Below are 15,799 nucleotides of genomic sequence, written 5' to 3' on the forward strand. Positions count from 1 at the left end.
GTGCCTATTCAAGATGCATTTTACGCCCAGCAGTTTTTTTTATTGCTATTGTGTAACGGACGTGGATATTAAAAAGCTAGTTTTCTACACCTAGATGGAACATCAAGCAAAAAGGGAATCTGCATAAACAAGTCCTGATCTACGTGATTTTCTTTTTCTTAATAAATCTGAATATGCATCAGATATAAAACAGTTAAGACTATTAGCAGATGGTTGTGCGCTTCAGAATAAAAATGCACACATGATGCATATGCTCATGTTATGGCTGTACAGAGATGCCCCACAAAATATTAAATCTGTGGTACTTATTTTTCCGGTACGCGGATATTCATATTTGCCAGCGGACCATGTTTTCGGACAAATTGAAAAAGTTATACGATCCTACAGTCTACAGTACAATAAAAACCCCTACACAATATTATGACATTTACTCCAAGAAGGGAGAAGTTAAACAACTTGGTAGAGACTGGACAGTTTACGATATAAAAAGTTCGTTAACCACTTTAAAAAAATTGAAGGAATCAGTGCAGCCAAACGAATCATTATTAAGAGATCACAAAACAGCAACGATATTTTGCTTAAGACCGAATTGTTCTACAGAAATAATGATCCATCCAAACAATTCCAAACATTATTGAAACGTGGAAAGAACCTTTCGACTTTAAACTTACCTACTGTAGAATTTCAAAACCAAATTAAACCAAAAAAACTCCAGAACCTCTCGAAACTCCAGAACTATCAGGGACGAATTGGGTCAACGAGCCTGAGCTAACATGGTTAGAACCAATTCTTTCTGACACTGGTGAGCAAAATGGGAATGAAGCTATCCTTGGTGAAACTGAGGATGATGATGTTATCGAAGGAGCTGAGTGCTGTGATTGCAATGATGATGACAATGGGGACCTTTATGACATGTAAAATACCATATTTTTCCATTCATTTTTAAACAATATTTTGTATTTAAAAATAAAATACTATTTGTATGAAGTTACTTGAGCTTTATTACATCGTTACTAACAAAAGTCAGTCATACCGCTTGTGTAGACAATCAAAATGCGTTTTGTCCAAGGATGACAATCTAAATGCAGTTTGTCCAACAGTTTTTTCAAGTTTTTTTGGGATATTATTAATACTAGATTTTTGGCATATAGGTATAATATTTGAATGATTTTTTATCCATTTTTTAGGTATATCAGTTTTTCGTTTAATTTCTTGCCAAACGCGTAGCAGTTTTTCTCTATTTGCCAAAATGACAAAAAGTGGACAAAATGCATTTAGAAAATCTGCTCCTCAATTGTTCTCTTAGAAACAATACTTAAAGCGACCGGCGATTTTGAACGTCAGTGACGCGCGCGAAATCATTTGTTTTTAATAAGATTTGTATTAAATCGACAGTTAAAATTCGATATCTGTCGATGAAAGTGTCCTGTCGACAAAAATCAAAATGAGTTTTAAAGATGAAGAGTGCAGCTTTTATATGTAATTAAGTCAGTTTCTATAAAGCTGTTAAATAAATAGACGTTGCGCGATTTTTGCCATTTTTTACGATTCACATAAAATCAATAATATTGATCATTTTCAATGACCGGTCAGTACCGAATTTTCATTAATTCATTGATGGTAATCTTGCTGCTTAGAGGTATGAAAACATGTTTCAAAAAGAATTAATTCCAGCAATAAGGGAGATTGAGAGCAATAACTTGGAACACGTTTGGTTTCAGCAGAATATACATCTCATTATGAACGGAACGTTCGCAATTATCTAGAATCTAGATGAACAGTATCCTGACCGTTTGTATTGGACGAAGGGGTCCGAACGAATGGCCTGTCAGGTCACCAGATTTAACTACACTTAACTTTTTCTTGAGGGGTTCTTTAAAAATCGGGTTTACGAAACAGAACTTGAACGTTGAATTATCCACGTCCGTCTATCTGTCTGTCCGTCCGTCGGTAAACTCATCTTCTCCCTCATTATACCTGGTCGTAGAATGACAAATGAGGTGTCGTATGAAAGCTTATAATTAAAGATCGTACTAAAGGTGAAAAATTTGACCTATATTTAATTTACAATCAAAATGCAGTAGAAATAAACAAACCAAGATACGTTAAATACTACTAAGAGCACTCCCGAATCATAATTTACAACGTAATATACATTGTAAATCCCAAATCATGATTTCCAAAGTTTATACATTGTAAATTATGATTCGGGGTGCTCCTAGCATGTCTATTAAGCTAGAATAACCATTTCATAAGGGAGCTATGAGACTTACCCCATATTTTTTGCTATTTTATTGTTAATTTATTACGCAAATTAATAATTTATTGCTTCATCCCCTTCAGAGAAACAGGTGGCTATTCCAGCTTAATATTAAGCTAGAATGGCTAACATTCATATTTCCGGAACGATAGTAGATAGAGACCAAGTGGGTATTTTTTGCTAATTAATTGCTGCAGGTCTACGCCAAAAATGAATTTTTTGCTTTATCCCCTAACGAGCAACAATGGCTACTGCGGTTTAACACTTAAGCTATAATACCAAACATACTCATATTTCAGGAACGAAAGCAGATAGAGGGTCGCTTCCGGAAGCATCTTTTATTGCTAATTAATTTCTGAAATATGGGGTATACAAAAATTTACAAACTCCCCCCATCCAACCCCTACCGTTATCATCATTCCCCGGATTTCACAAAAGGTAAAAATAACCAGTTTAATGACCTATAATCAAGTTGGTATTTTTTTCTAATTAATTGCTGCAGGTATACGCCAAAAATGAATTTTTTGCTTCATCCAGTAACGAGCAACAATGGCTACTGCAGTTTAATACTAAAGCTACAATACCCAATACTCCTATTTCAGGAACGAAAGCAGATCGAGGGTCGCTTTCGGCGGCATCTTTTATTGCTAATTAATTGCTGAACGATGGGATATACAACAATTATACAATTTACAAACTCACCCCCTCCAACCTCTACTGTTATTTTTATTCCCTGGATTTCACAAAAAGTGAAAATTACCAGTTTAAATACATAAAACCAAGTTGGTATGGTTTGCTAATTAATTGCTGCAGGTCTGCACCAAAAATTATTTTTTGCTTCATCCCCTAATGAGCGACAATGGCTATTGCGGTTTAATACTTAAGCTACATACAATACCCAACACTAATATTTCAGGAACGAAAGCAGTTAGAGGGTCACTTTCGGAAGCGTATTTTATTGCTAATTAATTTCTGAAATATGGGGTATACAAGAATTTGCAAACTCACCCCCTCCAACCCCTACCGTTATCATCATTCCTCGGATTTCACAAAAGGTGGAAATAACCAGTTAAAAGACCTAAAACCAAGTGGGTATTTTTTACTAATTAATTGCTGCAGGTCTACGCCAAAAATTAATTTTTTGGTTCATCCCCTTACGAGCACCAATGGCTATTGCGGTTTAATATTTAAGCTACAATACCCAACACTCCTATTTTAGGAACGAAAGCCGATAGAGGGTCGGTTTAGCAGGGATATTTTTAAATAAAAGTCTGAAATAAAAATGGGGGTCTCCACTTAAGATCTCAAAGTTACTATGTATAACCCCATCCCCAGGGGTAGAGGGAAACACGACTCTCCGTGTTTGCTTATTCGATAGATTTTTATTTTCTTTTTGATCTGATGTCAATTTCGCGAAGTATTCAACTGCCCCGCTTCTTTTAATGTACTCTGTATAATACCTATATACTCTAATAGTGGGCAGTGTATTTTCGACCAATATATACCAACAACAATATCAAATAAATTCAAAACCAGTAAATGCGATAAAAGTATGATGTAAATATTAAAAAACGTAGCAAAACATACCTCTTTTAGATTCAAATCCGGTAAAGGAGGAGGCGGTGGTCCTGGAGCGACCCTCACAATGTCCAACCTTTTCTCTTCAAACTTGCTTTCAGTATCGTCACTTTCGGATAAACTTCTCACGGAACTAATTGAAGACCGCTTATCACTGATACTCCTCAGATACTCCGAAGGCTTGATCAAGTTATTCGAATTCGCACTTCCGGGGAACGAGGGGGGGATGAAGGGTAACACTCGCTGTTTGTTCACTAAGTTCGGCCCGTGCTTATCTGCTTCGTCTCCATCTAGACTGACGATGGTGAGATCTGAGCACGAAGAGTTGAGGCGTCTAGCGGCTGGGGGGAAAGAAGATAGTATTAGTCTACTTTTACTTTGAATGAAGATTTGAATTGATAATGCACACAAGCACACTTACATGTCCGCACAGCGCTAAGGATTATAACCGAACCGACTACAAGCACAAGTCGATTGCAGATTCTAGCTTTCTACGCATACGCGGTACGAATGGATTATTATAAGTTTATGGATATGTAAATACTTAAAACATAATTTCACCTAAAATACATCAAAATTGTAATAATTTTATATAATATAGGTAGGTAAGTACCTACATTAACTTCTTCAGTCATAATCGTCGCAGATCTTTACATAATTATATGAAACTTCGTAAAAAGTCATGTTAATAGATTGAAATCTTAACCATTTATAAATAAAAAACAACTTATTATTTACATACAAGAAATATTGATTAATACTGACAACTAACATTTACAAAAATATTCATTCATTCATTTTAGAGAAAAACTTTTAAACGGAAAGTTGTAGTAAATTAAAAGAGCAAAATTTTAGCTATGGCAATTTTAATTTCGTTAATTTGTTGCTCCAAAGCAGTCCGCGAAAGATCCAAAATGGCCGTTTTTTGCAATTGAAGGGTATATTTGAAAAACAACACTTGTCCAAAAATTAAAATGCCCAGCCTAAATTTATTTCAAATCTCACTTTTACTAAGTGGAAGGAATGTGCATATCAAAATAATTGCACAAGTTAGTTTCATATTGTTATTGATATTTTAAGTAAAAATGGGTGCAAACTTAGCAACAATGTATATTGGAAAATACAGAGGTATTGTGTTGAACAGTTTCCGCCATGCTAAACTATTACTAATACAAAAGAAACAAACATCGCCTATTATTACTAACAAAGAATGCACAAAACTGATAAATTTACGAATAATAAAATAATTCACGCTTAACGATGACCGTTGACTAAGATGGGACAAGTGTTTATTTTACAGCAAAATGCATGGATATCTGTTGTTTTTCAAAAACTGTCCAAATATTCTATGTAGTTTACTCCGGATATCTGAGATTTTAAAACCTTTTTTTATATACTTGGCTTGGTTGGTGTCACGGACTCCGCAAATTTTATAATCCATTTTAAAAATAGTTCTAGGCTACCTAGACACCTGAAATTTTTAGGATAGCTTAGAACTAGCTAACAATGCAATAGTTTACTGCTATTATACAGGGTGATTAATAATTAGTGGGGTGAAGCTCCGTAGATCCGTTGTAGTAATGTATAGCGATAAAACTTAATAACAAAAATTGTAGCGAACTTTGAGCTTCACATTACAAAATTAGTTAGAATGTTACAGGGTGTTCGATAACATAGTGGCAGACCAAACTTATGTTTTTTTTAAATAGAACACCCTGTATTTTATTTTATATTCGAAATCTTCGTAACTTTTCGATTACAAAAATATAAAGGTTTGGTATGTTATACGGGGTATTTACAAAGTTATAACCAATTTTATATGAAAATCGTAACAAGTTTAACTACCTGTATAAATAAAAGCAAGCACAAGGTCAATGGTTTATTGACGTCATATTTTTTATTTATTGTCAAAATTTTCGAAAATGGTTGTTTTGCTAATTTTCTTTATATTGAATACAGGGTGAGTCAAAACGCAAGTACATTATTTTCTCAGTAATTTTAAATAGAACACCCTGTATTTTATATTATTATCGAAAAGTACCATTACCATACTATAATTTTTGTATAACATTCCCTATGCGTAAATTTATTAGTTTTCGAGATAATATCATTTTTCAGAGCAAAATTATTAATAATTAGGGGTCTAAATCTTTCCAAATTTTAAGTAAGCCATGACTGAATAATTGTCTAATAGCCGGTTGTTCGAAAGCTAATCAACAATGATCATTATCAAATATTTAATTAATGTCACCAACTGTCAATGCCAACTTTGTTTGGGTTGCTGAAAACATAATATGAAATTACTTAATCAATTATGTTTTCAGCAACCCAATAAAAGTTGACATTGACAGTTTTGGTGACAGTAATTAAATATTTGATAGTGATCATTGTTGATTAGCGTTCGAACAACCGGCCCTAAAACTTACATTTTACGATTGCTGATTATCAATCTGTAATCAAAGTTGGCTACAATTTTTGTTATTAACTTTTATTACTATCTATTACTTATAACGGATTTACAAAGCTTTACCCCACTGACCAATCACACTGTATGGATAAATCGATTTTTTTTTTATTTCAAACTATTTTAAAAATGTGACTAATGCAATGATATTTTAAAGTACGTTAATAAATCGATATCTACAAATTGATGTTGCCTCAGTGGCATTAGACTGCAGATCGAGAGGTCCCCAGTTGGAACCCGGCTGTTGCGTATCTTTTTTTAAATTTTTTAATAAATAATTAAAAGTTTATATACTTAAAATAATATATACCATTTTAAACAACTGTGGTATTATAAAAAATACTATTTTATACTAGTGTAATTTTTGGAATCATAATTATAAATAACAGTTAATACACCTACTAAAAAATCATATTTTATAAGTTAATTATTCTTTCGAAACATGTTGTGTCCTAATATGTACAATAACAAAACCGTGATATTATAAAAAGTACTTTTTTATTAGAGTGTAATTTTTGGAATTTTAAGCATGTTATCGTTAAATCGTTTATCGGTAAATTATTTTATATTCTTGCCTATAAATAATAAAAAGGTTTTAAGTATTATAAAAAAGTTCTTTTTTATAAAAGTATAATTTTATTTACACAACTGAATGTGTTAGATCAGCGGTTTCCAACCTTTTTTAGCTTGAGGCACACTAACTCAAAAATTGGTTCAGCCACGGCACACTTGGGTAAATAATCTCTATAATGATAATGATGATAGTGAGTATAATCAAATTTCGCGGCACACCTGCAGGGACTTAAGGGCATACCAGTGTGCCGCGGCACACTGGTTTGGAACATCTGTGTTAGATGGATAAAGAAACTACTATTCTATGAGAAGAATCCATAAAGTCGAATTTGCGAACAATGGACATTTGTTGCTTTTCAAATAAACGCTTCAATTGCATTATTTATTGTAAAAATAATGTGCCTTTTTTAATTTACTACAACTTTTTATTTAAAAGTTTTCTCTAAAATGAATAAATGAATATTTTTATAAATGTTAGTTGCCAGTATTAATCAATATATTTCATGTATTAATATGACTTTTTACAAAGTTTCATATAATTATGTAAAGATCTGCGACGATTATGACTGAAGGAGTTAATGTACCTACCTATATTATACAGGGGTTTTTGGGACGAGAAATCTAAATTCGCCACCAAAAATGATCTATCTATTACCCAGAGGGCGCCACACACGACTTTCAGCGCTGATTTAATACGTTCAATTTTTTTTATCACACACTCTACCTACATACTTTTTGAATCAAAACTTTTGTTAGCTTAATGATTTTATTTAAAAAAGTTATACTACATTCATCTCGCTAAACTCAGCTGTTTTCGAGATAAACGCATTTTAAATCTGCGATGCAACATAGTTTTTTGCATAATATCATTGTAGTTACACCTGAAAAATAAACTTAAAACGATAATAATGTCCAAAAATGTATCGCAAATAAAATATTTGCGAATTTTCGATGCAATAAAACAATATGTAAATATGAGAATTTGAACAATTATTATGGTTTCTTATTATTAAGTTATTTTAAGTTCAGGTATCTAAGGTTAAGCTATGGCCCATTCTTTAGCAAACACCCTGTATAAAATTATTAAAATTTTGATGTATTTTAGGTGAAATTATATGTTTTAAGTACATACATATCCATAATCCATTCGTACCGCCTATGCGTAAAAAGCTAGAATCTGCATTCGGCTTGTGCTTGTAGTCGGTTCGGTTATAATCCTTGGCGCTGTGCGGACATGTAAGTCTGATTGTATGGATTAAGTGCATGAGTTCGCAGAGCGTGACTTATTATTGCGATGAATTCGGATTTAATTCGCTGACTGCAGTTAGCAAAAAGTTTATTGTTTGTGAAAATGTCTGTTAATTACATGTTGATAATTAATAGGCGGGTGGCTTTTGTCGAAAAAGGTTGATTTCATACCCACAAGGTAAAAATTGTTTAATAGAAAGAGTATGTTTATGATGCTAATACGCCATGTTTAAAAGGTTACCAAAAATTTAACAAACAATTTTTAAACAAATTATAAAAATTGCATTTTTTGCTACAAAACATAATAATAATTTGGGTTACTTTAATACGAAAGTTATTCTTATGATTTTTTCGTAAAATGCTTACCTTAAGGGGAACGGAGCAAAATGCAAAATTTTGACTCATGTCAAAATTTTCAATGTGTTTTAAACGTATCCAGTTTTTTTTCGAATTATGAGAAAAGTAATAAATCTTTTTGAAAAATTTAAACACATAATGAAAGATTACATTATTACCGAGGGCCGAAAGTCCCTGAAAACTTCTATATTGTTTATTTTAATAAGTTACAAGGGTGAAAATAAAAGAGAAAATTTAGTGTGATTTTTAATTGCAAATATTTCAGTTAAAAGAAACATTTTATGTATTCGTAGGGACTTTCGGCCCTCGGTAATAACGTAGTCTTTCATTCTTCGTTTAAATTTTTCATAAATACTTATTAGTTTTCTCAGGATTCGAAAAAAAAAGAACACATTTAAAACACATTGAAATGCGTCAAAATTTTGCATTTTGCTCCGTTTTCCTCAAGCGTAAAATGTAAATAATCATTTAAAAACGCCGATAAAAGCCAATTTTTACCGTTTTTCAATGACATTTTTCAATATATTGGACATCGAATTTAAAAGAAAAAACTATGAGATGAAAGCTTAAGTCAAGCAATTTCGAAGGTCAGATAATATAACAAGTGATGAAGTTTAAATGGCTAGGCATCACACTATCTAGCTACGGAAGACTCGAAATAGAAGTGGAAGATCAAGTGAATAGAGCAAACAGAGCCGCAGGTTGCCTGAATGAAACATTATGGAGAAATAAAAATATCGGAAAAGAAATGAAAGGCAGAATTTACAAAATATTCATCAGACCAATAACGACATATGCTGCAGAAACATCACCTGGCAGTCCTGGCACAGAGAGGACAAAAAGAATGCTAGAAATACCAGAGATGAAAACCCTTCGAAAAATCGATGTTAAGACACTATGCGACAGAGCTAGAAATACAGATATACAACAGAGATGCAAGGGGGAGAACATTAATAACTGGATAAGAAATAGAAGAGTAGAATGGAATAGCCATATAAGCCGAATGACAACAAACAGGGTAGTCAGGACAGCGAGAGACGGTTCCCTAATAGGAAGACGATCAGTGGGAAGATATCGAAAACGATGGAACTACAACTTACTTGAGGTACATTGAAAAAACAGACAGGCATCTACAAAAAGACAAAGACAGCCTACAAAAAAGAAGAACAAGAAGAAGAAGAGTGAAAGGGCGATTCAGCACTTACTCATATTGAACTTAACATACTATAATAGATTTTTTTTAATCAAGTCAACCTCATATCTTTTGTTTGATAAATAATTATCTATATGTTTTGTTTTCCATTTGAAATATAAATGTTCTAAGAAATCCTTTTATTAAAACAATACTTCATTAGACCATTACATAGAACTTTTACTTATTTATCATGATAATGTATGTAAACAAACACAGTCGGAGCTTCTTTCTTAATAAGTTCATTTGTATATTCTTGTTTTTAAATTAATTGTCTAATGTCTAATTCAATTACCTCTACAGGGCGAAACATACTTTATAAACGTAGCTAATTCTATTTTTAATTTACTATGTTTTTTATTTTATACTTTTCTTGATTTTCTTTTAGTATATTTAGGAAATACCTAGGAGTCATGCTGTCAAGTGATGGAACAAGAGAAAACGAAATAAAAGAGAAAACATTGGCAATAAAAAGAGCATTCCAAGTCAACAAAAAAATGATAAAAAGCAAAATATTAACAAAAACTACTAAATTAAGGCTCTATGAAACGTTAATTAGACCGACATTAATGTATGGAGCTGAAGTGATGACAATGACCAAGACTGACGAAGAAAATTTGAGAAGAACTGAGAGAAAAATAATTCGGGCAATATTAGGTCCAATAAAAACAGCAGAGGGTGAATACAGGAGTCGAAGAAATAACGAAATAAATGAAGAATTGAAGGGAGAAGATATAGTCAGGAGAATAGACTTTTTTTTTTAATTTTGATATGTAGAACGGAAATGGGAAAGAAGACAAACGTAAGCTTCTTCAGCTGATCGTAAGAATCAGGAATACTATTCCAATAGTTCAAAATGATGATGTCTTCCATTTCCAAGATCACATTTTTTTCTTCTCCAATATTTCCAACTCAACACAAATATGTTCGAATTAGAGCACCATACTTCCTTGTTTTTTTAAATCCATCAATTCTATTTCAAAGCTACCAATGTCAATTTCAAAAGTAGAAAATTTCAACTCGGTTAGCCTAGCTTCAGGAGGATTTTTTACAACTGCTAAAGATTGCAAATGCCAATTTATCAAAACAAGATGTATTTTTTCATAGCAGGTTTTTTGTTAAGGGAAAGGGAGCAAAATGCAAAATTTTGACGCATGTCAAAATTTTCAATGTGTTTTAAATGTATCAATATTTTTCGAATCCTGAGAAACCTAAGTATGTTTGAAAAATTTAAACGCAGAATGAGAGACCACTTTATTACCGAGGACTGAAAGTCCCTTAGAGTAAATAAAAAGTTTATTTTGAATAAAATATTTACAATTAAAAATCACACTAAATTTTCACTTTTATTTTCACCCCTGTAACTCATAAAATTAAACATTATAGAAGTTTTTAGGGACTTTCGGCCCTCGGTAATAATGTAATATTTAATTCTGCGTTTAAATTTTTCAAAAATGTTTATTAATTTTCACAGGATTCGAAAAAAATGAATACATTTAAAACACATTGAAAATTTTGACATGCGTCAAAATATTGCATTTTGCTCCGTTCCCTTAATAAAAATATTATTGTGCTTTCCGTGGATATTCGTGCCAGAGCCGCACTTACGGAGCCAAAGAGCCACATGCAGCTCTGGAGCCGCACTTTGCCGACCACTGTCCGTATATATACAGTACAACCTGCCATATCCGGACCTGTCATATCCGGACCTCCCCATATCTGGACGGTTCTGCGCCGTCCGGATCTACCGAAATCTATCGAGAAAGGCAGTCCTGCTGTTGGACAACGCACTAAAAGAAGAACTAAAAGATGGCGAAATAATGTATTATAGATTTTATAAAACGTGTCTATCGACGAAAGTTATTGACGGCGTTGATTACTGGAATGTATGAAGGAGAAAACGTTTCAGAGACTATAAAAGAAATAGTGGTCTTGATATCCGGATTTTTTCATATCCGGATCGGTCTGTCGCCACATTGATCCGGATATGGCAGGTTTGACTGTACTCTGTAATGTATAAGAGTTACAATAAATACCTAAATATTCCGTTTTGTTGTTCTCTAAAAAACAATTAATATCATTTAAAGTATGTAATGTAGACACTTGTCAATAATAAATGTATATTTTAAAACATATGTATACACATAAGTATATATACTTTTTGGTCGGTTAACCAAGTAGTACTAGTGAAATTAATTAATGAACTACTTAGTTCTTGTCATTTAGGTACTTTCAAAACCGTGCTTAAACATCTATTATTTATGATATATATCTACCATGTTCGAATACATTTAAGTATATTAAACGTCTGGTGGCCATAATTAATTAATGGTTCGGATGTAGTCTTTTGGGAAATAACAATTTCTCCGATTATTTAATTACAGAGCCGTACTTGCACTATACAATTTCAGAGCATAATTTTATCTATACTTTAAACGTGTAACTTGAGTTTGATTTCATAAAATATAACATAATTCAAGTATATGCTACCACGAGCGACAAACTAGAATTTATAATAATAGAAAAGTTCTACAACAATCTAAACAGCACTTGCTGAATATGCGTGCTCCGTTTGGAACAGATCTGCCTAAAATCCAGGAAAAGTTTCTATTGAACAGTGCAGGATAAAGGGATAAACCGCCCGAGTATTTTACTCCTCTCTATTATTCCGTCCAGCCAATCTCTAGACATTTAAAACGTGGAAAACTATGAATAGGATAAAAACGGGGATCGCTCCAGAAAAATCAATCGTGGCAAAATGAAGGAAAATAGACCACGATGTTATGAACCGTACTCTGTGTGAAAATATACTTGAACATAATATTCTTACGTGCAAAAACTGTCCTCATAGGCGTACTCTAGAAGATTTGTGGCTCGCCAACAAAGATGGAATGGACGTAGCCCAATACCGGGCAAAAATTATATAAAAGAGATGTCCTGACACGATAAAGTAACGTAAGTAAGGAACGGAAAATCAATTTGTAGTTACAAATATATTTTTATAGACTTTCCAGATTATATACGTGGAAATCGCCAGAGGATACGCGCGAACACATTGCTAAGGCTAAGAATTATCCTGATCGGCAAACATTCAGTAGTTCGATGCTACTGTAACATACAACTTAAATTAAAACTATTTCGGCAAAAATATTAACAATTACGTCTTAGGGCTCCAGAAGAATGAAAATCTGGAAGACAACATAAATAATGATATACGATATACTAACTGAACACGAGAAAACTGAAAACTGACACTATATAAAATAACTTATTAAGTTCTTCATAAAGTTCATGAGATTGTCTTACGTCAATATCAATGAAGGATAGGTTTAAAGAAGAATGAAAGACAATAATTTATAAAGTTAATAACCGCAAAGGAATAAAATTTCTGTCTGTAAATCACAGAAAAAAAAATTGTTAGACTGGTATTTTCACAATTACAATCCGAAAAATAGACTTTGCCTTGTCTGCGTGAAAGCTCAAAATTATTTATTTATGAAAACTGGTAAAAGAACTGTTTTGAATTTATAAGAAGTTTCGGAAGTGAGTATTTAGATTAAGATCAATGATTTTGGAAAAAGTAGTGCAAAAACGCAGCTAATTAATTAAATTAACAGAAAGTGCATATCATTTTAAGAAGAGTTAGCAGTCTGGAACATTTAGCAGATCTTAATCCATATGTGTATTATGTTACCTTCTTTTCTTTTGTATTGAGATAATATCAACTCGAAATATTATTTTACCTTAAACTTATTTAAAATGTATTTTAGTAGTGAAATGTGTACGAAAGTGAAAATAAGATTTTATCTGTCTATTTTACATCTCCACAGGCACGAAAAAACGGACACCACTTAAATTTGTGATAAAATTGTCAAAACACACTTTATTTTTTCTTATACTTTTCTTTTGAAAATGAACTTTTCTATCAACAGTCCCAGGTCATTAGTGGCAATCGTTGGCAATAGTGGATGAGGAAAAATATGGCAACTATGTAAGAGGGTGATGGTGGAAAGTGAAAAATGCTTGTCATATTGAGTTACAGGTTGCTTGGACTCATTACTTGTGTGTCTCTTACAAAATAAATCGAAAGTGCAAAAATCATCCAGATCAGTTTTGATTGCATTTGTGGTACAAAATAACACCGTTTGTACGTAAAATGTGTTAATATTGGTGACCACTATAAGATTTTTGCACCTCACATAATGTAGTTGTAACGCAGGTGTTGAAAGTCAGCGGCGCTGGAGCAACAAGAAGTAAGCATATTTGGAGTACTGTATCCTTCTTATGGTAAGTATAAAAATGACAGAAAATAGAGCGATGTTAAATTTCTCAGCCACTTTATTCAATGTACTTCACTTTTATGCTAGGGCTACAGGGTGGCTACACCAAGTATCCTTGCTTCCTCTGCAGGGAAGTAGAGCAGACGAACAGCATTAGGTTAAGCGCGTCTGGAAAGTAAGCCTTAATCTAAAATTTGGTTCACACAATGTTCTTTCAAAGCTCTGGTGGATACTCAAAAAATTCTACTTCCGCCTCTGCTTATAAAAGTTTATTTAAAAAAAATGTTATCAAAGGAATTCATACATAAAGTTGTCAAAGGAATTCATTGTATTTCTGAGAGAAAAATTCCAAACTATTAGTGAACCCAAGCCAAAGGAGGGAGTTTTTAATGGCACTTAGATTAGGATTCTCATGGAAGACTTTAAATTCGACAAAGGAGAGAAATTCTTGGCTTTCTTTGGTTCTTTAAAAACTTTCTGGGCAAGCATAGAAGCCAGTATTATTCGTAAGAGTCTACTGTAGCATACGGGATGGATGCATGAAGAAGATGCACTTTCTGCATCCAAAACTACGGGAGTTACAATGAAGAGCAAGGGGATTGCTTCCATCAGGGCATCCGAGTAATGGAAGAGAGATACCAGGGCCGCCGGGATCTTAAGAATGACGTTACAGGTGAAAAACACTGAAGAAATCTTTGAAACGATCATTTATTTACGAATAACTGTTGTAAGACAAACGGACAATAGGTGGAATAGCACGATACAACAATGGAGACCATGGACAGGAAAGAGAGCAAGAGGAGACCCCAGATGAGATGGGGAGACGACATTAAAAAGATAGGAGGAACGCACTGGAAACAGAAAGCACTAAACAGAAGCGAATGGAGGAAACTAAGGGAAGCCTATGTTCAAAATTGGACGAATTAAAGGGCAAAAGAAGAAGAAGAACTGTTGTAAAAAGGTAACTGAAAAAATAGCTTAATTTGTGTACGTACCTATATTATTTTAAAATATATATCTCTTTTCAAGTAATAACCATAACAATTCTTATTATAGACCAAGAGGCAGCGCTGAAAAATCTCTTTGAATTTACTAAAGCTAGATTTTTCACAGTTGATTACTGTGAGTGTGTAGAGAAACATACTGCGGTCGGTCAAGCGAAACGTAGAACAGGGTTTACTGAGAGGGTATCAAAGTTGCTTTCCTACGAAGGTAATCAAATCCATTTACTAAGGCTGAAAATCAGTAAACACATTCTAAATTAAATATAAATAAAAGTTATTATAGTCGGTCAGCTGTATGACGGGACAGAGCCGGTCGGTCGGCCCCGATTGGGCTCGCAATTTTTTCGTCCAGCATGGATTTACTTGAAATTTTCGCAGAAGGTAGGGAATAGTCCAAGGATCATTTTCTATATCATGCCGCTATCATACGCTAAAACCTTGGGGGTGGTTGCCATCCCATCTCGGGGTGGGAATTTTTTATTACATTTTAACCATGTAATTCGATAGAGAAAGTGATTCTAAGAAAAAATGTTTTTTGCATCTTCTTCATAAAACTAATATTTTTCAAGTTATTCGCGCTTGAAAATAATAGTTTTTCGACGAGAAAATCGACTTTTTAGAGGGTTTTTTGAGAATACCTCGAAAAATATTCTATATATTTTTGGCGACAAAAAGTTTCTTCAAAAATGATTTTGTAGAATTTTTAAAGAGCTATAAGACTGTGTAAATTAAATTCCGTAAGATCCCTTAGTTTTTAATTGGGGCGGGTTTAAAGGGCTCGAATAAGGGGGTGTTGGCTGGTAAGTAGAAGTTTTAAACAGCTATATCTGGCTAACTATTCAC

General features: G+C 33.1%; 1 protein-coding gene across 2 annotated transcripts in view; it reads right to left on the reverse strand.

Annotated features, from left to right (window-relative positions):
* LOC114328087 (espin) overlaps positions 1-15,799 on the reverse strand; it is a 374,616-nt gene that overhangs the window by 17,789 nt on the left and 341,028 nt on the right. For both annotated transcript variants that reach the window (XM_050642375.1, XM_050642376.1), the window contains one exon: positions 3,848-4,179. In XM_050642375.1, the coding sequence (XP_050498332.1) occupies positions 3,848-4,179 (332 nt within the window). The remainder of the gene's footprint in view (positions 1-3,847; positions 4,180-15,799) is intronic.

Source organism: Diabrotica virgifera, chromosome 2 (assembly GCF_917563875.1).
Source record: "Diabrotica virgifera virgifera chromosome 2, PGI_DIABVI_V3a".
Lineage (NCBI taxonomy): Eukaryota > Metazoa > Arthropoda > Insecta > Coleoptera > Chrysomelidae > Diabrotica > Diabrotica virgifera.